The 22,068-nt window shown below is 41.3% G+C and overlaps 1 protein-coding gene across 7 annotated transcripts in view; it reads left to right on the top strand.

The window, feature by feature from the left end:
• LOC116940375 (pro-neuregulin-1, membrane-bound isoform-like) overlaps positions 1-21,072 on the top strand; it is a 492,066-nt gene extending 470,994 nt beyond the window's left edge. For all 7 annotated transcript variants that reach the window (XM_032950158.2, XM_032950157.2, XM_076065499.1 and 4 more), the window contains 3 exons: positions 1,602-1,717; positions 12,167-12,421; positions 15,799-21,072. In XM_032950158.2, coding sequence (XP_032806049.2) covers positions 1,602-1,717; positions 12,167-12,421; positions 15,799-16,624 — 1,197 coding nt within the window. In that variant the 3' untranslated portion in view covers positions 16,625-21,072. The remainder of the gene's footprint in view (positions 1-1,601; positions 1,718-12,166; positions 12,422-15,798) is intronic.
• The last annotated feature ends 996 nt before the right edge of the window (positions 21,073-22,068 follow it).

The raw sequence follows: 22,068 nt of genomic DNA, 5'->3' as shown, positions 1-22,068 counted from the left end.
CATTGTACAACATTCATTCACTTCCACCCACTCTCTTACAAAAGGCTTGCAAATCCCAGCTGCAATCCCCTCCACCTCCGCAGTGATTCATTTGAAAGAGCCAAACCGCTGAAACATATCATTAACCAATCCCTGCTTGTGATTTGTTGTCGCGGAGGAGGGGGGGCAGGGGGGGATGGGGGGGGGCAATGTTCGTTTGCCAAATGAATTTGGGACCATTGATGTCGAGTCAATAATTGAGCTCACCTCGCAACGTTCCCCGTGGACACTTGTCCTGAAGGCCCCTTTTTAAACATCTGATGAACATGCACAAGGTCTCACGCATACACTAACCGCCGCTTGCCCCGCAGCCTCGCAACAAATGATGTCGAGTATCCAAAGTGAATGGGTGATTGTGGTGCAATCGTTAAGAAAACATGGCGGGATTACCGGCGTACATCGTTTTAATTAAATGTGGTATATTTACACGCGATAGCTGTGGTTTCCAAGCGGTCTACTGTTACTTTGATGTCAATGCGTAAACACAAATGTCACATTTATTCGGCACAATTGTATCAGCGGTCCGACACATAAAACAATCGCACCCAATGTATGAATCACCCGTGACATTTGATGAAGCATTGGTGGCACCTAATCTCTCTCAACAGATCGACGGGCCAGAGCACATGGTGTGTAAATAGTTAAATGACGAATGAGTTCAATGATGACGTCACCCTGCTGCTGCTGCTGCTCTATTTAAGACCGGGAGTAAGAGGAGGGCCTCACCATTCTGGCAAATTGCCCGATGATGCTGGGTGTTATTACCAGCGAAACGTCGTAGTCAAAATTTTTTAATGATGTTGATTCACTCTTCAACACACCGGTGGGCTCAAATTAGTGAACTATTTGTCCTTTGTAAACGTGACACAATTTTTACTGTTTGGCCATGTCGGGTGGTGGAGGGTTGTGACACATTTATAAATAACACGATCTAACCCAAAAACATTTACGATGAAAAATAGTAAACAATTGCACACGTAAGCGCCAAGATGAATAAGCTTCATGATTCTCTCAAACTTCGTGGTGCATTTGGCATCCAAACAGTGAATGCTCGCTTGACAATTTTGCATTCCACAGTGCTGTCAAAAGTTAGACCAACTTTTAGTTCAATGACCTGCTGAATGCACAGATGAAGTAATATGATGACAAAGTACCTTTGAGCTGGGATAACATGCATGATTAATGTAACCCATGGCCACCCCCATGCTGGGATGTGCACCGTACTGCTGAAAAGTGTAGTGACACTACAAAAGTGTGATGATTCCAGCACCAGCAATGAATATGAATTCCCACCAAATGGCTTCGTCACATTTTGCGTGCCGTGGGGTAAAGTGTGGGTACTCCCACCTCGTGCAAGATGTCTGGCCAGCGAGAAAGAATAGGCCCTTCACAGAGACTCCCTTCAACTCGCTGTTCCTCCAGCAGTACCGTAAGCAAGTCATTGCAAGAGCTGCACGTTTATTCGTATGATTATTGCTAACAAGCCTCACTACAGACAGACATTAGCGTGCAAGGTCCCCACGTCCGATTGTCTTAAGTGCCTCGTCTTTATGTTTGCGCAGTACATTCAGAAGAACCCAGGTCCGCCTGAGAACAGGACGGAGCAGGAGACGGATTGCTCTTTCTCCACCAGCCACCACTCCACCACTCCCACCATGTCACCCAGACACAACTGCCGGTGAGTCGTGCTGCCTTGCTGCCTGACTCTTTGTTTTGTCCGTTGTAGCTGGAGCCGCCTGCCAATCTCACTGCACTGCCTTGCTTAGCACATGACTGCTGCTGTTGCTGCTCAGATTGTATGTCATCCCTCGGGTATTTTATTGTGTTTACTAACCTTCATTCTTGCTTTAATATGTCTTCGTGTCTATGCGTTAAAAGTCCAGGGAATGTTGGCCTAAGTGCTTGTGGATGTTGTAAAAAAAATATTGTGTCATCTATGTAATCATTCTCCTTTAAAAATTAGGGGCTGAAAGGGGAAATAATCTTGACCATCTTCGACTAACCCATATCACAGTCGCTACCAGCATCACTGAGATGATATTCAAGAGGAACGTGCAAAGTGCTTATTTGATTCCGCTGTTAGTGTTATATGTCAATTTCCATTGAAATGTATCGATAGTAGTTAAATCGATAATGCTGGAATTTCAATAATAGCAACTATGTATATCGCTAATGATCAAATTGTTACATTTGTATGCATATACATATATCATTGCGCATTTGTATGGAGTAGATGAAACGTGAATTTAATTTGAGAGTCACATTTCAGAAGACATTTCTTAGAGCAAAGAGCTTTGTTAGATATCTATTTCAGATTATGTGGCTGATTTGTAATATTCATTCTTTGTTCTAAAACATTATGGTATGCATTTTCATTCAAATGCATTACTTTAGAAATGTATTACATGAAGGTAATACGTTTCCTCTTTCTGTGTTTGATAACTATTGCTAATTCAAGATTAAATCATTTAAATTTGATAGCATTTTCTCATTGCGCGTTCTGTTTGAAATGCAAAATTCTCGTGGCTGTCTATCATACTTGACGCGGGAAAATGATGGGTGGGGGGGGGGTTTGTAAACATTATATAAATGCGAACCGCCACTTCTTTCAAATGTTTCTTGCCGTTGGCTTTCACACCTAATGATGACCGTTTGTGTTATGGTCGAAACGTCGTGATAATTTTTATTGTTTTATATATATTTTATTATTTTTTAATGGTTATTCCGACTACAAAATCCGTAAAGCTATCACTCAAACCATGAAGAAGGACCCTCTTGAGGAGCCTTTCAAAACCATCACTTTACCCTATATTGCGGGGATCACAAAAAAGATCTCCAAAATCTTGAATAAACACAAGATCCAGGTCCGTTTCAACAAATTACATAAAATCCGTGATCTGGTTCTGTCTGTAAAAGATGTGATTCCGGACATACAGTACCCTGGTGTCTACAAACTAAGTTGCCTCTGTGGTAGTAGTTACATTGGAGAAACCAAACGCCATGTCTCGGACCAGATTCGTGAACACAAAGCAGACCTTAAACACGGTAGGACCAACACCTCGGCCGTGGAAGATCATTGTTATAATTCAGTAGGCTCACATGACATTGACTTCTCCAAGACAGAGGTTCTTTGTAAGCCATCTGGCTACCATGAGAGATTCGTTCATGAGGCTATCCACATATACAAGCACAGAGACAATTTCAACCGAGAAGATGGATTCTGGCTTAGCAATCATTGGAAGGATTTGATAAACCATTTCAGGTCTTAATTGATTGTTCACGCTTACGGTGGCTTTCAGACAGCATACATTAATTTTTCGTCTCCGCCCTCCTCTTTTCAGAACATAAATGGACTCGTCCTTCTAAACAAACTGCCAAATCGCTGCCCGTGGTGCTAACGGTTTTTTTAAATAAAAAAAATAACAACACCGTTTAAAAATAAATAACTAAATGCGAACCGCCACTTCTTTCAAATGTTTCTTGCCGTTGGCTTTCACACCTGATGATGACCGTTTGAGTTATGGTCGAAACGTCGTGAGAATTTTTATTGTTTTATATATATATTTTATTATTTTACTGTTTCCCTTCAACGTGACTTTACCGAAAGAGCTAAGAATATGAATTACTGCAGTCACGAAAGCTTCAAATCAAAATTATATAAGTGTTAAGGTGGCTAAGAGGTGTTGAGCTGGCACAGTGAAAATCCTCGGTTCGAATCCAGGGAGCCTTGTCATCAATGCGTCTTCAAGAATGGCATTACATTGAACTAGGGTTTGCACTTAATACGACAAATTTCCAGTTCTGAGAATAAAAATAGATATATTGGTTTGACTGTCATGTGACGCGCAATACTCTCGAGCAGGGTGGCTGAGAAAGTACTGACCTCTAGTACGGATGAAAGGTTACTTTAGAGCAATGGTTCATAACCTTTACTGCAGCCTTGCACCCCTTTGGTTCTCAATCGTAAAAAAAATGTACGTTCATTAATACATAAGTTTGATGAAACAAAGTATTTGTACTTACGTGTCAGAGCTTAATTTGTGCTTCGATGATTTACCTTCTAAAAAAATCTGGCCATGTCTCGCACCCTCAGAAAGGGCATTCGCATCCCCAGGGAGTGCGTGCACCCCAGGTTAAGAAGAAGAGCCACTGCTTTAAGGGATCTCAGAAAGAGTGCTGTGATATTTTCTTCCACGGACATTTCAGTAACACGGGGTCATTGCACCGCTCTTTGAAAATTCCCAATGGATTATTCATCTTCAGGCATGGTTCCTATAGAATGATTAGGATACAGTGAGAAAAAGACATGCAAATACAGTATTACATTTTATTTTTAAACAATATTTTTTTTTAAATAAAAAAAAATATATATATATTGCAATTTACCCAGAGTCTAGCCCGCTTTAAAAAATATATATTTTTTTTTATTTGAAAACTCACGTTGTGTCAATTTAACATGTACCTGTAGCAATATTGGCAGTCTATCTCGACACTTGGAATATACTAAGCGAGGAGACAACGACATAACATCAACATTCCTACAACAATAATTTCATCATTTTCACCAGACGATTTTCAAGTGCTCGCCAAAGCATGGCAATTGTAGAACGCTTTAAAGAACGTGGTATGCGGGCAGTGCTTATGTTGCTACGCAACCATTTTCCCACAAGTCTTGATCTAAATTTAAATGCGATGCAATTACAGCTGAATTACCATAATCTTATTTTTAAGCTTGTCTAAATCACAATTATCTCAATGGCATGTGATATTTTATTGCGATCACATAATAACACAGAAGCGACCTCTCGGATGGCTTGAGAATAAAGTTCAGTAATGAAAATAACACACACACAGAAGTTCACGCGTGCACATCTGTCAGCGTGCAAACGACATCCACGCTAACCTTTGTCCCGTCAAGGATTGATTGGAACTCATTCCCCCTGTAGTGGCTGTAAATGGATCTGGTGTGCCGACGTGTTTCACGGTCTTGGCTCGCTCGCCCGTAGACAATTGCCGGCAGAAGAAAAATGTCCCACAAAATGGAGATATTGGCAGTTGGCTTTACTAAGCAATGGGAGGGAAGGGGGAGGGGGGGAACAGCGTGGCGACATTCATTGGTTTTCTTAGCACAGAAGAGGCAGCGTTTGGGAAAACCTTGTGCCCTCCCCGTACCAATGTGGTGGTTAAATCTTATGCTTCGAGCGTAAGGATCCCACAATTTATGAAGACAAGCGAGATGTAGGGATGTGTACAGGATAAAAACAAAAGTGCGCAGCCTGAAATTTCTGGCCCACCCCGCTTTTTGGCAGAATGGTTTCGACGAGAGGGAACTATAAAAGCCCCCCCCCCACCACCACCCCCACCAGAGGGTATTTGGCCTACTCTTCCACGCTTGTTAAATATCTTGGAAGAGATGACGTTACTCGTTAACACATTTATGGGATGGAATGGCGCCACAGTGGTTAGAGCACTGAGCTCTGAACCCGGCGGCCTGGAATTAAATTCCCGGCCACAGCTAACGAACATCGTTGGCGAGTGACATCTGAATCAGTCCTGGGCCTCCTCGTTACCAACGGGCATGGTTGAAATACGAATCGCGTAAACCCCACATGACTGCCACGGTGTGGTGATGCCTTCATCTAGCAATGGAGTGACAAACGGGGCACCAGAATATAATTATACCAATCCAAGCATGCCTTTAAAGCGAATAGGCTGTCCCCGGCGGTGGGGGTTAACTTTTGACTCAAGCAACAATCTTGCATTTCAATGAGGCAAGTGCCAAGCCCCACCGGGTGGCCCTGGACGTCCACTGGGTGATACACCCCATGATTGTATGTATGGGGTCTTTTTTTCGGGGGTGTTCTCCATGTGAGGTGCGTGCAGGACGCGTAATTGAATTATTAATAGGCTGCCATGCAAATCACGGTGAATGGTGCAATAAAGCCATCAATTATTCCATTCGTTGTAATAATAAGAGTTCGTTATTTCATTCAATTATAACCGCAATCAATTTATTATAGTTCCTTTTCCGCATCACCAGAAATGTAACCAACTACGGATTAGAAATTCATTTGCGCGGTGATTTTTTTTCATTCTCACAGTATCTAGTTAACACCGCAAGAAATCCTGATGGGTACGTTAAGTGACTCCTCAAAATATATTAATCTTATCTAATATTGCTGTTTTGCTCACATAATCAAAAGAGGATTTTAAAAAAGAAATCAGTGCTTATAAAAAGCTGTCATCTTTTAACATTTATAGCCGTCCTTTGCGTTTCCGGGTTGTACCACACGTAGTTCAGCAAATCCATCACCCGTGGAAGCTGCCAGCATTTGAAGCAAAACGACAGACAGAACCTCCTTTACTTCCAGCCGGCGCTCGCCACACTTGGATGCGAAATGTTGGACATCGTGCCAAAGGAACGCGCAGCACAACCCGAAAACATATCTATCAGAGAGCTGTACAACTGGGAAAATCTATGCCAGTGCATCCTTCAATAGCCATCTTTGTCTGCGGTGGCTTTTGAGGTCTGCAACAGTGGTGTATGGCAAATGGGAAAGTCCGCGAGACCCTCGTATGTCCTTCAAAACATTTTCCGACTAACCATTACTCTCTCAGTGCACAGCTCAGGCCTCTGCAGTCTTTTTAAAGTGCATAAGAAATGCAGGAGTCGTACAAGCAAGCCCATTAGGATGGCTGCTTGCAGACACGATGCCCCATATGTCGAATCCTCTCTGGCGGTGCTGCTGCAAATATGTACGTCAAATACAAGTGCTGGGCCAGCGGCTGCCAGTTCTCACAAAGAGCAAGCGACCCTTGACCTGGGTCGTTTGCTCTTTGGAAGCACACGGACCTAAAGTTGAAGCACTCGCATTCTGCTATTCCTGCGGAAAAGAGAGTGGATCTCAATGGGAATGATGGGCAGTACATGAATAAAAGTGTATGCATTTTGATGCAACGATTTTATAATATATAAAACAACCTTTACTCGTTCCAATGTGTCGACCGTTGTGCATTCAATAATAACTCGTCAAAAAAAACAACCGGCCTAGTGGTCTCTTGCACTCACATTTATGCGTAAAGATTCATTGTGTACAGCCCTAGAGTATGCTCATTAAAAGAAAATATAGGAATTGCACAATAGATAGTTGTTTACTGACACTTATTCTGTGCTGCCTGCAGTGTATAAAACATTGCTACGAATTGGTTGATAGTTGTTGTTTTTTTAATATATCACTTACAGCCCTTTGTCATTCCCCTGCTGGATGAAGGATTCCCTGCACTGTCAGTTATAAGCATCGTTTGACCGTACTTCAACGTGTGGTTCATATAGACTGGTGAATGGGGAGGTGGATACAAATGTCTGCTTCAGATATCACCCACGAATGACGTTAGCTATGGCTGGGAATCAAACTCAGGGCTCATGATTTATAGCGCAGAGTGCTTACCCCTGCTCCACCCCTACAAGGGAGTAACTTTATAATTTTGAAAAGCTATTATGACAATACTCTTGGTTCTTTCGGGAAAGTCACGTAGAAGGGAAATAATAAAATAAATTAATAAAAAATCGTCACGGCGTTTCGATTGCAACACAAGCAATCATCATCAGGTGTGAAAACCACAGCAAGAAAATTTTTGAAAAAAGTGGCGGTTTTTTCTTAACGTTAGCACCACGGACAGCGACTAGCGGTTGTTAAGACGGACGAGTCCATCTATGCTCGGAACGGAGGAGGGGGGAGCTAGAAAGAGAATGGAATGCGGTCTGAAAGTCACCGTAAGCGTGAACAAAATCAATCAAGACCCGAAATGGTTTATCCCATCCTTCCAATGATTGCTAAGCCAGAATCTATCTTTCCAGTTGAAATTGTCTCTGTGTTTGTATATGTGGATAGCCTCATGAACGAATCTCTCATGGTAGCCGGATGGCTTGCAGAGAACCTCTGTCTTGGAGAAGTCAATGTCACGTGAGCCTACTGAATTATAACAGTGATCTGCCATGGCTGAGGTGTTGGTCCTATCGTGTTTAAGGTCTGCTTTGTGTTCACGGTGAGTGGTACTAGTGACGAATCGGCGCGTTCTGTTTACGTGACAACCCTTACTATTTGGCTGTGTCAGGTGGTGGCGGGTTTAATGACACATTTATATATTTACGCGATCTAACCCCCAAAATAACCTGTATTATGGATGACATACAGTGAGGGAAAAAAGTATTTGATCCCCTGCTGATTTTGTACGTTTGCCCACTGACAAAGAAATGATCAGTCTATAACTGTAATGGTAGGTTTATTTGAACAGTGAGAGACAGAATAACAACAACAAAATCCAGAAAAACGCATGTCAAAAATGTTATAAATTGATTTGCATTTTAATGAGGGAAATAAGTATTTGTATAAGTATTTGACCCCCTCTCAATCACAGAGGTCAGACGTTTCTTGTAGTTGGCCACCAGGTTTGCACACATCTCAGGAGGGATTTTATCCCACTCCTCATTGCAGATCTTCTCAAAGTAATTAAGGTTTCGAGGCTGACGTTTGGCAACTCGAACCTTCAGCTCCCTCAAAAGATTTTATATGGGATTAAGGTCTGGAGACTGGCTAGGCCACTCCAGGACCTTAATGTGCTTCTTCTTGAGCCACTCCTTTGTTGCCTTGGCCGTGTTGTTTTGGGTCATTGTCATGCTGGAATACCCATCCACGACCCATTTTCAATTCCCTGGCTAAGGGAAGGAGGTTCTCACCCAAGATTTGATGGTACATGGCCCCGTCCATCGTCCCTTTTATGCGGTGAAGTTGTCCTGTCCCCTTAGCAGAAAAACACCCCCAAAGCATAATGTTTCCACCTCCATGTTTGACGGTGGGGATGGTGTTCTTGGGGTCATAGGCAGCATTCCTCCTCCTCCAAACACGGCGAGTTGAGTTGATGCCAAAGAGCTCCGTTTTGCTCTCATCTGACCACAACACTTTCACCCAGTTGTCCTCTGAATCATTCAGATGTTCATTGGCAAACCTCAGACGGGCATGTATATGTGCTTTCTTGAGCAGGGGGACCTTACAGGCGCTGCAGGATTTCAGTCCTTCACGGCGTAGTGTGTTACCAATTGTTTTCTTGGTGACTATGGTCCTAGCTGTCTTGAGATCATTGACAAAATCCTCCCGTGTAGTTCTGGACTGATTCCTCACCGTTCTCATGATCATTGCAACTCCACGAAGTGAGATCTTGCATGGAGCCCCATGCCGAGGGAGATTGACAGTTCTTTTGTGTTTCTTTCATTTGCGAATAATCGCACCAACTGTTGTCACCTTCTCACCAAGCTGCTTGGCAATGGTCTTGTAGCCCATTCCAGCCTTATGTAGGTCTACAATCTTGTCCCTGACATCCTTGGAGAGTTATTTGGTCTTGGGCATGGTGGAGAGTTTGGAATCTGATTGATTGATTGCTTCTGTGGACAGGTGTCTTTTATACAGGTAACAAGCTGAGATTAGGAGCACTCCCTTTAAGAGTGTGCTCCTAATCTCAGCTCGTTACCTGTATAAAAGACACCTGGGAGCCAGAAATATTTCTGATTGAGAGGGGGTCAAATACTTATTTCCCTCATTAAAATGCAAATCAATTTATAACATTTTTGACATGCCTTTTTCTGGATTTTCTTGTTATTATTCTGTCTCTCACTGTTCAAATAAGCCTACCATTAAAATTATAGACTGATCATTTCTTTGTCAATGGGCAAACGTACAAAATCAGCAGGGGATCAAATATTTTTTTCCCTCACTGTATGTAAGAAAACATATTCCATTACCCGCATCAATAGCTGCCTTTGTAGCAGAGGCATGGTCAATTTTTGACCGCGGAGAACAAAAAATGACCAAATTAAACATTGTTTTTAAATGAGATTGTAAAGTGATATGGACAAACACGTATTCAATACTCTCACTTATGATTGAGTGCAAGTCGACTTATTGCCAAAATGGTACATGCACGACAGGTTTGTCAGCGTGTGCAATTTGCATGCTTTGGCACGGCTCGAAGCAACTTGGTCATCTATCATTGTTAAACCCTTGATGCATGTGTGGCATTCTGTATAATTTTTCTCTAGATAAAAATCTACACTTGCTTATTTACATAAATTTCAGATAGAAAACATTTTGGATTAAACAAGTTCATATATACATCAACTCAAAAATTTACAGTCAACTTTAAACGCAACAAAAGCGATTCTGCTTAATTCACGAAGCAGATTTGTAGCGAATTTTTTCCATACGAAAATGGGTGGAGCCCTATTCCACGCAAATAAAACCTCTGACAGCCAATCAGTGGCCACGGGAGTGCTGATGTCACTTTACTTGCCCAACTAACAGAGACTGAGCCAACCAATCATTGTCCTATGCCTGTGCGTGTGAGCCTTCATCTCGGCATTTTATAAAAACAAGTTTAGAGCACAAGAATATATGCCCTAAGGTCTATGTGCATTGCATAATGCATTACATATTGGAGATGCCAAACAAGCACGTGCATTTTTGCGTAATGAACTTGCGTGCCCTCTCAGCTACACAAGTCGTGTCTTCAAACTGTGATTGATGCGATCCCTACTCAAGGTTTTCCAAATTAGGTAGACAGTTGCCACCATATTTGGCTCCCCCTTACCCCACCCACTTTTGCCCATTCTGCAATTGTGGCATGAGAAGTGGTGGAATTAATATTTTCTTGTTTAAAATTGCTGACACGAGTCACAAAATTCTGGGTTTTTTCCAATGTTTTTATGAGAACGGCCATCAGTATGCCAAAAATTGACATTATGGAAATGGGAATCAGTTTTTAGGTCTCTTTTGTGCTATTGTCCTCTGTAAAACATCCAACCAGTGCCACAGTCTCACACTTCGTTCAAATGTCAATTTCATTTTTGAAATGGGTTACAAAATTAATTCCGAGCAGAATGTAAAATGGTGAAATAATTCCAGGACATATTGGCTCTTACGATAAGTTGTCAAGCAACTCATGCATAATTGTCTTCATTATTATTTTCACGTATCATTTACAACGATTTGCACTTCAGTGTGTAATTTCCATTAGTATATTCTATTTTAATCTATGAATGCAGTTTTCGTATGTTCCATGCCCACGTTCCTTTAGTGTCCACCGTACACTGTGGAAATATGAATAAAGCTTTATATTCTTTGTTCCCAGCACTGCCACCACTAAAATCCCTTTTCATTTTTTTTTTAGAGACCACGGCACATTCGTCTCTTGTCCAATGGACTATACATGCTCTTCAGAGCTTTACGTAATTTATTGTGAAATTGTGAGCACCTTTGCAAATGGGTAATTTTCCTTCACTTGTCTTCACTCATAATGAATGAAATATGACCAAATCAACCGGAACGTGCCCAATCTGATGAGATCTCAGAAGCTGAGGAGAGTTTGAGCCTAGATAATGCTCAAGTCGGTGGCCATGGTGTCCAAAAGGCAGACATAATAGGCGCTGTCAGCAGTAGTTGCAGCAAATTATATTGTTGTTCTGCACTCCGTATCGCCGTCATCAACTCATGCTGACCAGCGTGGTCAAGTATGGTATCATTTATTTTACGGCCTACAATGTGTGGAGAGGCCCTCCATACAGCAATGGATTGGCGAAATAGACTATCTTTAAACACAATTAATGTGAAATATCATTACTTTATTGTAAATAAGACATTCTATTTACATGTCATAAAAAAACGTTTTAAAATAATTTAGTCAGCATTTCGGCTTGTTAGCAACATTTATTTGATTTAGTTGAGTTATGTAAACACTTATTTGCATATATGGGGACCTTTCCCAAATTAATTTAAGTTAGTTTTGAGAGCAGTGGTATTATAATTTCCTCTTATTCTCGGGAGACGAAAAAAAAGACTGTAAAACTTGTTCTCGTTTCTACAGCTTTAGCAAAGTTCGGATGAACCGATAGCCTGTTCATTTTATTATTGATGAACTCTCATTAGCAGACACATTTCAAGTACCGCGTTATTCACTGCCTCCTCTTTACTCCTCCCCCCATCCTCCGCCTGCTTCCCATCCCTCCATGCATCAACCCTCCGATCCGTCCTCCCACTAACCCCCAAATATTCGCCTGCCTCTATTCCACCCCCCCTAGGCAATGCTGGGGCTCGGGCCATTCGGAAGGGAGCGTTACCACGGAGACGCGATCGGGAGCGCTCACTTCCACCGCACCGTCGTCACGGGAGACGAGCCAGAGAGCCAATCAGGTGGCTGCGGCGGCGGCTGCTGCTGCTGCTGCTGCGGCGGCGGCGGCGGCGGCAAGGGGGCGACTCAATGCTGCCGGAGGCCCAGGCGACACGCCGAGCCGACACCCTGCCCATGACTACCCCGACTCGCCGCTTAGCGATCGGTGAGGGCCCAGTCCCGCTGAGCCTTTTGGCGCAGAGCCTCCCGGTCGCGCGTGCTTTGTGTCGTCCGTGTGCTTGAAAGCTGTGCGTGCAAACAGGCTCTTAATTCGCTTGATCTACTTGTACAAATCAAGCTTTTTTTTATTTTAGATTATAAATTATTTTCGACGGTTATTTCGCTTGTTGCGTTTAGGAGTTTAATGGTTGTAAGTTGAGGGCCAGGCTCATAGTGTTTTTGGCACAGGGTCTTTGTTCCCAAATATTTATATATGTGCTTGAAGCTATATATAAACAGATGCATTTGTTTTTTTTTTATATTACACTTATGAGGGGCTGTCCAAAAGGTTATTTTTGTATAAAGACAATGGAATTATTAACTGTAAATTTAATTTGGGGTAATTGCATTTTTTATGGATAACACACTCCACTTGCAATGCAGAGGTCACTGGTGTGACCACCTGGCATCTCGTGAGTGGTGTGGTAAAGTGAGGGGAACTCCCACGTCTTCGAACACGACTGGCCATCATGTAAGAGTAGGCCAAATACCCTCTAGAACTTCCTCAAGTGGAGGCCCTTCTGCAAGCAGTGGCATACGCAAGGCATTGCAGGGCTGCACTTTTGCCTTTTTGTCATATAATGTTGCCTTTAGGGGTTCATTTGTTCTAAATGGAATGGGGGTAACCCTCTATCAGATCATGTGGTTAATTCGTGTCTCCACATATATGTATGGTAAACCGCATAGCACGATACTGACATGAATGCATTTTGTTATTGGATTCAATCACTTAAATACATTCCTGAAATATACCATTATTTTCTCAAATAACTCTTATTTTTAGATATGTCAATATTCTTTGACACAAGTGCCCCCCTTGCAAAATATTGGGAAATAATGTTATTCTTGTACTTGGTTGTAAATTAATAGAAATGTGATTGATTATAAACATTCATCGCGACCATTAATGCACCTGATGACCAGACATATGCACAGTTTATTAATTCAGCCACCTTGACGGAAATATAGCTTAATTGGAGGCAATGCCGACATTCTGTGATAAAAAAAAATTCAGAAACTGAAATAGAAATGAAAATATTTCAACAAAATCGCTGTCATCTTCACACTTACAAAAACATATTTCCTGAATGTCAAATCCATGTAATCAATATCAGATATTGTCAAATAAAAAAAAAATCCGCATTCACTGCCGTGAAAATATCAGAGGATTTGTCTTCGACAAACTGCTCTTGTTTAGAGCCTGAGTTCTAAACCTCAAAGGTTCCATCGGGATTTCCAAAGTGCTTCTCTTTACAACAGCCAATCTCTACCATTGATATGTAAATCATATGTAAACTATATTTCTACTCAAATGCGGGTCGTATAACTGTACATGCCCACTTTTGCTCGAAGCGGAAACGTGGATGGATGTGGTTACTAATAACGCTATGGTGTTGGTGTTATCAGGAACACTTTGGTGTTATCCATCGACTGAAAGATGGCAACCCAATCGTGCTGTAATGCCTACCTGTTGTCTGTGAGACTCGGGATGAACAAATGTGCGTGCTCTTTTTTCATGACCTGTGACCGGGACTTTGGTTAAATAATGGATATAAAAAAAACATTCCTAAGCGAATTGTATCAGCCTATTATGCGCGACTATGTCTGTGGACACAGATGCCTTCAAAGTGTCGTATTTCTCCGAATTTATTTGGTCTCAGATTTTACACAAACACAGACTGTTTACCCCTCCAGGTGTCCAGGTGACGGATTGTTTGTCAAACTTGGCCAACAATGAATTACCCAAGATAATCTGCCGTACGGGCTCGTGTCATTATTGTGCACTGAGAAAATATGCCAGCAGAATGTCGCAAAACGCAAACGAAGCTGCACAAATGAGTGTTTTGCAAATATTAGTTGTGTCTTAGCTGGGTTAATGTTTGTACTTGAATATTTTTGCGTAATGAAACTCATTGAGCAAAGGTTAAGTTGTTTATCTGTGCTACTTAAACAGGGAGAGACCTGGTAATTTTATATATACACACATATATAAAGAATCGTTTTATAAATCCAAAAAGTAAGCACAGTGTAAAATTACATTTTCTGGAAATGCTTTTTTTATTGGGTTCTTTAACATAATGTAAAAAGCATGAACGGTTGGTAACATGGTCTAAGGTGACATTATTATTAAGTTTCAGCAAAAATGTGTGTTCATATATTGAAAACCCATAATAATATGTTATTCCTCTGAAAAGTAGTAGATAATAAAAAAAATATCTTAACTATTTTAACGTCGCATATATAAAACATAGCAGTAATTTTATGTCCTCTCATGTGTATCCCATAGATCTCATACAATTAGGCAAGAAGTTATATCTTATACCAGAAATTCCTAAAGAAAGCCAACCACTTAAAATGCCATGGATTTTTCCCTCTCAGCAATTATTTATATATAATGAGTTAATTTCACCCTGTGCAAGAGCTGAATAAGCGGCAATTAAAAATGCTCTTTATACACACTACGTCATGTTAGTTATGTAACTTGCCAGGATGCTACCCTTGTGTAAGGGTCAGCACCCTGGATGTGTAATCCAGAGGTCACCAGTTCCTTACTTGAGCGTTACAATTGAAACAATGGGACAGGTTTCTTAAAACCGCCCGCCTCTGCCCACCACAGTCAATCAGCAGGTCGTGTGAGATGGAAGACTAGGCCGTCAGAGGTCTTTGTGCCAGTAGTGGCGTGAGCTATTGCAGGCTTGCACCCAGATATATATTTTTTTACTTTTTCATTTTGTTTAACATTGTGTTATATTCCAACAGCTGTAGTCAGCAATGCCTTAAGACTGTCTCTAGTTTATGGATGATCATATAACAAAAAAATACACGTGACACTGCAATCTGGAGACATAGTTGAACCTACAGAAATTGCTGAGAGCAATTGTCAAGTTAACGTGACTTCTTGTCAAAATTATCATTGAGGCAGTGCTCCTCGGCTGTTCACAGAACCTGAAACACCAGTGGAAATTCCACTTTCTTTACGGAGAGCGCAAGTCTGTGCATATGACAACCATTGTTGACTTCCCCGTAAAGTGGTACCGACTTTATCGACCCCGGGGGGGGAGGGGGGGGGCGGATGATGGGCGTAGTCAACCACCAAACCGCGATTTGAACTCGCGACCTTCCGATCGCGAGCCGCCCGCTCCACTGCTGAGCCACCGAGGGCCAGTTTTGCTGACTAGTCAGGTTAATCGCATCAGAATTCACCTCCAATTAGCGCGGTCACCTACGCGCGTCGCAACCCAAATTCAACAAACCGCACGCGCGCACGCAGTACATCCATGCGTACACGCTCTGTCGCCCCCCCCCGCCCTCCCCCCACCGCAGCTACGTGTCAGCCGTCACGACGCCGGCACGGAGCTCCCCGGTCGAGCTGTACTTCCCGCGGCACAACGGGCACGCGGCGGCGGACGGCGCGCAGGGCGCGGCCCACTCGCCGAGGCCGCCCCCACTGCCGCCGCTGGGCTCGGCGGCGCAGGGCTCCGACAGCCCCACCACGCGGCTCTGGCGGCCCCCGAACCAGCAGCACCAGCAGCAGCACCGGGGCGGCTGGGGCGACGCGAGCCGCGGCGGCAGCTGCAGCAGCAGCGTGCCGCCGAGCCCAGCGTGGTTCCTGGAGGAGGAGGAGTACGAGACGACGCAGGAGTACGAGATCCCGCCCGACGACTACCCGAAGCGGGCCGCGGCGCAAGCGGCAGTGTCCGTGGCGCCGGTGAAGGGGCTCAACAGGGTGAAGCAGTCGTCCCGACGCAACGGCAAGCGGAAAAATGGCACGGTGATGGCCGGCGGCGCCAAGGGCCCCATCGCCTTCGACTTTAGCACGGGCAGCAGCGGCTCGGAGTCCGACGAGGAGGAGGAGGAGGAAGAGAGTGAGTTTGAGATTGGTGAGAACACGCCCTTTCTGAGCATCCAGAACCCGCTCTCCGCTGCCTCTTTCGCCAACGGCGATGGGACGGCCGTGGTGTCTCCGCGGCCCTTCTCTGGCCAGTATTCTGGTCCCCGGCTGGGCAGCCAGTCTCCATCCCGGCTGGTGGGTAACGGACGGCAAAACTCGCTGTCGTCGGCCTTCACCACCAGCCAGTTCAGCTCGGAAGAGGAGCTCCAGGCGAGGCTGGGAAACGCGCTACGTAGGCAGGATCCCATAGCCGTCTAAACTTGCTTTCTCGAGAAACAAAAAAAAAGGATCGAACCCTTGTCTGTTGTTGCTTCATTAAACTGAAAGAAGTATTTAATAGATGCAAGTTATTCAACATAAGTAACGCACATGCTGAATTAGTGAAATTAACAAGACTGTTTCAGAAACTGCTCTTTGCAAATTCTAGTGACTCTTCTGATTGGATATTATGCAGCATAGTGCCATATTACACATTGTGTAGAATTTGCATTATAAAGACTGCATATTGTATATTGTATACAAGATATGTTATTTTTTTGTGCCTTTTTGTCTTTATTTATACTATAGCAGAGGTCAATCTGGGCATTGATAAGCCTAAATCATGATTATTGAGTGATGGCTTGGTTCATACGAAACTATTTTGCAATGTGCTAATGATATAAATCAATAAGTCAATTGCAGGCGACGTTGACAATTGTGCATACAAATTTACTGTCGTAAAAAAGACAGTAAAGCATGTAACTATGCACATGAGCAGATTCATCTTAGTAAACGTGCTGTTTTCAAAATGTGCTGACAGATAATCTTTCGTCTCCCATGAATATTGGTGGGTGGGTGGCTTTAACCACAGTACTAGCATTTTTTAATACATATTAGAAATAATTAATTCTTAAAGTTGTATGTTTTTGAAACTGTAATATTTATTAGTTATTTCTTTATTAACGTTAATATTTAGAATCACAGTACGTGTGTAGATTTTGATATTAAAATCCTAATTTTGTATTTGTTTTCCTTTAATAATTTTACATGTGTTTTTGGGTTCGAATTTTCTTAAGAGTACAATCATGGTAAAAAATAATTATACACAAAAATAACTGTCTGAAATCATCTATTTAAAACAGGCCTTTGTTTCTATATATGATACAATAAAAGTTTGATATGCAGTTTTAAATAAAGCATTTTAACAAAACACCTTTTTCCAAAGCTGATAATTACGTTTACAAATAAACTTGGTGGACGCTTCACGAAATTTTAAAATTGTGGTAATTTGTTTATTGGCATATTACAAAATCATTTAACCATATTTATTTTGAATACAGTCGGGACATCGAAATACACCCTAACACCTTGTCATCACTTAGTAGTCATGATTTAAAAAAAGGACTTGTGCAATATTAGGAGCCAAACTTGTGTAAGGTTGACAAAGCTGTACATTGCGTGCATCCCATTTTACAGAAATTGTTTTGTATATTGACATATGACATTATACAAGTCCACGGATATTTTTTTTACATTACCTTCCTGTTATCCCCAGTCCATCCCTAATATTGCACATGTCTTACGAGGCATGGGTGGAAATTGCAGTATGGAATAACTATTTCTCATGTTATAACCAGCCCTGCTGTACCATGTACATTTAATAGAACTTTACTGAGCAGTAGGTTAAGGCATACTAGAATCCTTCTTTTCCTTGCCAAAGTTTGTAATGTTTGAAAGAAGCGATTCCGTTAAGCATGAGATGAGACTAATGCCTGCAGAGAATGTATATTTCTTTTGCGTTTCGGCCATTCAACTCATGTTTTGCTTGTTTCTTTTAACTTGTAGCCCCCACTGAATACGAACTTCTCGTGTCGACGTCAATGTGTCCGAGTGTGCAAATGCATAAGGAATTGTAAATTTCAAGTATTTTTTACTTGCATCACATGTGGTTTCTCTCTATATCTGATGTCGGTATGCAAATCATTTGTACGTTTACTGGAGGAAGTGTTGCTGCAATGGGAAGTCTTGGCATTTGCAAATTATGATGTTTGGCTCATGGACATGTGTCTGCTTGGCGTGTCCTTTTATTGTAAAAATACAATCAGATCAACATTTTGGCCCAAACTAGAATAAATTAATAAAATGTATTCTACTGAATATTTTAATAATTTATTGCAAATTCTATTCACCTTTAACTCATGTTATATTTGACATGAGGCTAACATGGATTGGTTTGTCAGCCACGAATATAAACATTTAGATTACATGTCTGAAAAACAAAATGTACAAGTTAGCACGTGTGTGTGTGTGTGCATTTTTAAGTTAATGAAATCATCGTTCAAGGGAACAAAAGTTGCATTTATGTTGATGTCATGTGCATAAAACGTGTGAGGGGTAATCTAAAGGTTTGAGATTTAGGGACTAAAACCAACTCGAATAAAATATCTGCCTTATTTTGAAACCAATATATGAACATTCTAAAAATTAGGTGTGTAATATTTGCATAATTTGACCAAATAATTTACTTTCCTAAGCTTGAAATGCATGCCTAGAGTCGTACGTGTGAGAATCGACACTTTGCAATTCTTCGCGTTATGTAACGGCTTCACGTGATCCCCTGCAGCCACTCGAGGCCACTGCATTTGCCAGAATGTTGAAACAAGAATCGAACCGTGACCCTAAATTGCGATGATTCATTGCATTGCATGGGCAGTTGCATTATTGCACCCCGACCGAAATGGAACACAAAGGTGTAATTTTACCTCGGGCAAGTCCATTCTCATTCGATATTACTCACTGGAAAAAATACACCACGGTATTAAGTTGTGAGTGCAAATTTCAAACCCGGTCTCAAAAATATTTTGATCACCCTTCATGCCATTATTTCCACACGCTAAAAAGCCTATGAGCTGTACCTGGTAGGAAATCACTTTTATTATATAACAAGATATATTCACTTTTGGACCGTACCAAAAAAACGGTGTCTCCATATGAATAAACAAAAACGTCTGAAATTATTACAAATGTAAATGTATTGTTTAAATAGTTTCCAGGCACGAGACCTCCACAAAGGGGTCGTGTGTGCATGTCAAAACGACATTTGTGTGTACTTGCTGTAGACACAAACTTTTTTTTATTTCGGGTTTTCCCCTGCCGTCAGAAAACAGAGTGTTGTGATATTGCTCGTATTAAATGGAATCACAGAAATACAAATATTATGATGCTACAAAGCTGACAACTGCCAAAACGATGCCTCACAGTCATCACCCCAGAGCAGCGAGTTAAATGTGTAAAATTTTAATGTTACATTTACATGAGGAATGCATTGCTAATGTTAAGATATTCTCTTTTTAATCCTGCCAACCTTTATGTATCACTTGACAAAGCCACATAGTCTTCTATTGGGATGGTTTTCCTCTTAGAAATAAATAAATTAATACATATACACATAGGCCAAACTTTGTCGAGTGCCTTTTGAGTATTATAAGTCACGTTTATAATTAATATTTCACTTATTATCCCTTTATATTTCAGGATCCAGTGTGACTCCCTGAGAGCTTTTTTGGAGTAGCTTGCATCCCCTTTTTCATCTGAGACTATTTCATTTTGGTTCGATTATTTTCACTCAAATGCACCCTCTAAAATTGAAAAGTCTCAACGCAAAATCAAACAATGTAACAATGTGCTTTATTTTTATATTTAAAAAAATGTGATAGGGTGGTTTCTGGGTAGTTGGAACAAAGTTGCTATCTGTAGGCATTAGAAAATAACCACTTCTATTTTGTTTTAATGTTGACATGTATTCTATGGTAAATTAATAGTTTGAAGGTTTAACAATTCTATTTAACCACTTTTATTTTTTTCTGCACATATGTATTGCTTTAATTATTGCTTTTTTGTTGGAATAAGCATTTCATATTTTCGTGTGCTAATGTGCCCAATCGATTCCATATGGACCCAGTTATTCTTGCAAAGACTAAAGAGGAATATTTTTTTATTTCTCTCACAAATAAGGATTTTAGAGGGGAAAATAACTAGGTACAGCTGCATTAGCGGAGTGTTGTAAATACTTTTTTTCATTTCTCAAGATAGAATAGAGTCTTAATGTTATTTATTTACTTGCATAATTGTTATATCAATCAGCCGTAAGCATTGCATACCATATTAATGTTTGTTTTATTATACGCCATCTTTTCCACATATTGTTGCATCTACAAATAGGACATAAGTGTTTAGTATAGGAAACATGTTTAATTTATTTCAAAGACAATGGTTGAGCTTTTTAAGATTTTACTACTTTATAATAAAAAAGACAAGTTTACATCTGAACATCCTACATTGAAAGTTATCCCAAAATTGTACGTTTAAATCTGTGGACTTTCCAACGATCATTTTTTGCTGTACGTACGTAAAGCTTTGCTTCTTTTTTGTAAAAAAAAAGCTCAATAATAATAAAAAGTTACATAAAACAAAAAATGGCAAAAAAACCCATTTAAAAATTGTAAAAGAAAAAGAACAAAAATAAAAGAAAAATTATATATGTATTTATATATATTAAAAAAATGACCCAAGGCGGTCTTTCTTTTTGTTGTTTTGTTTGTCAGGTCGCACAGTTGCTTGCCCTGGTCCACAAAAAGGAAATCTTAAGCGTCCCCGCTGTTGATGTATATTATGCATTGCAAATGACCAAACCAAGACATTAAAACAATAAAATCAATTTACATTTGCTCTGCCGTGCTACCTTATTGTGTCTCTTTCCTCTGTATGGTGCCACAGACAAATGTGTCCATGTGAGTGTCATTTGTTGTATATAAGTGGTGGTAGACAGAGCATTCGAAGCGCAGTGATAAGTGTGCTGCGCCTTGAATGAACCCTGGCGACCTGAGTTCCATTCGCCGGCCACAGCTAACATCAGTGGCGAGTGATATCAGAACCAGTCTTGCCTTCCCTACCAGCCCTGTGCCAACCAACGCTGACCAGAGTGGTGAATTATGGTTAAACAAAATCCATGACCGACATGCGTGGAGAGACCATCCATTGGGAAAAATTCGAAGGGTATTACGATTCGACGAGGTGTTGAGTGAGCCAACAGAATCTGAGCAAATATTAAGCCACAGTGGTCCGGGTGGCTGAGCTGGCAACGCTAACTTCCTAGGTTTGGAATCAAGCAGCTGGCTTGATTAAAACTGTTTTTCAAGTCATGCCTAGTGCGTCAATGATCTTAACCCTATCAGCAAGGAATGTACCAAAAGTATACTACATTCGGTTCTGTATTTAATGTTAATTTAAACATACGTGTGACTTGCGCGGAAATATTTGCTCTGGGGCAGGGTGGATGCGAAAGTGTTGCCTTCCAGTATGTGGATCAGTTGTCACTCGAAGTGATCTCAGAAATAGTTTTGTAGTATCTACCTCCACGGGCAATACAAAACACTGCTCTGAAAGAGTTCTGAATGGGTTATTTGTCTCGTGACTTAAGGCTGATACAAATAATCCACAATCGGTGTAACTTTGGCGGGGAGGGACCGTGCTATGTAGGATTGAGATGGTACTATTCTCATTGTATGGACATGTTTGGTTGCTTTATACATAATTTAAATCGTTTAATGTGCTTATTGATTTGGCAATGCAGAGTTTTTTTATTTTTTAGAAAAATTAGGTCACTTTGTTTCATAACTTGCAAACCGCCCCTAGGCAATGAATGCAAGCAGTGTCAGCACAAA

This window comes from Petromyzon marinus, chromosome 8 (genome assembly GCF_048934315.1).
Source record: "Petromyzon marinus isolate PM22_M1 ecotype Great Lakes invasive population chromosome 8, UKy_Petmar_22M1.pri1.0, whole genome shotgun sequence".
In the NCBI taxonomy this organism is placed as follows: Eukaryota; Metazoa; Chordata; class Hyperoartia; order Petromyzontiformes; family Petromyzontidae; genus Petromyzon; species Petromyzon marinus.
Note: the sequence above shows the minus strand (reverse complement) of the source record. Positions and strands in the feature narration are given on the sequence as shown.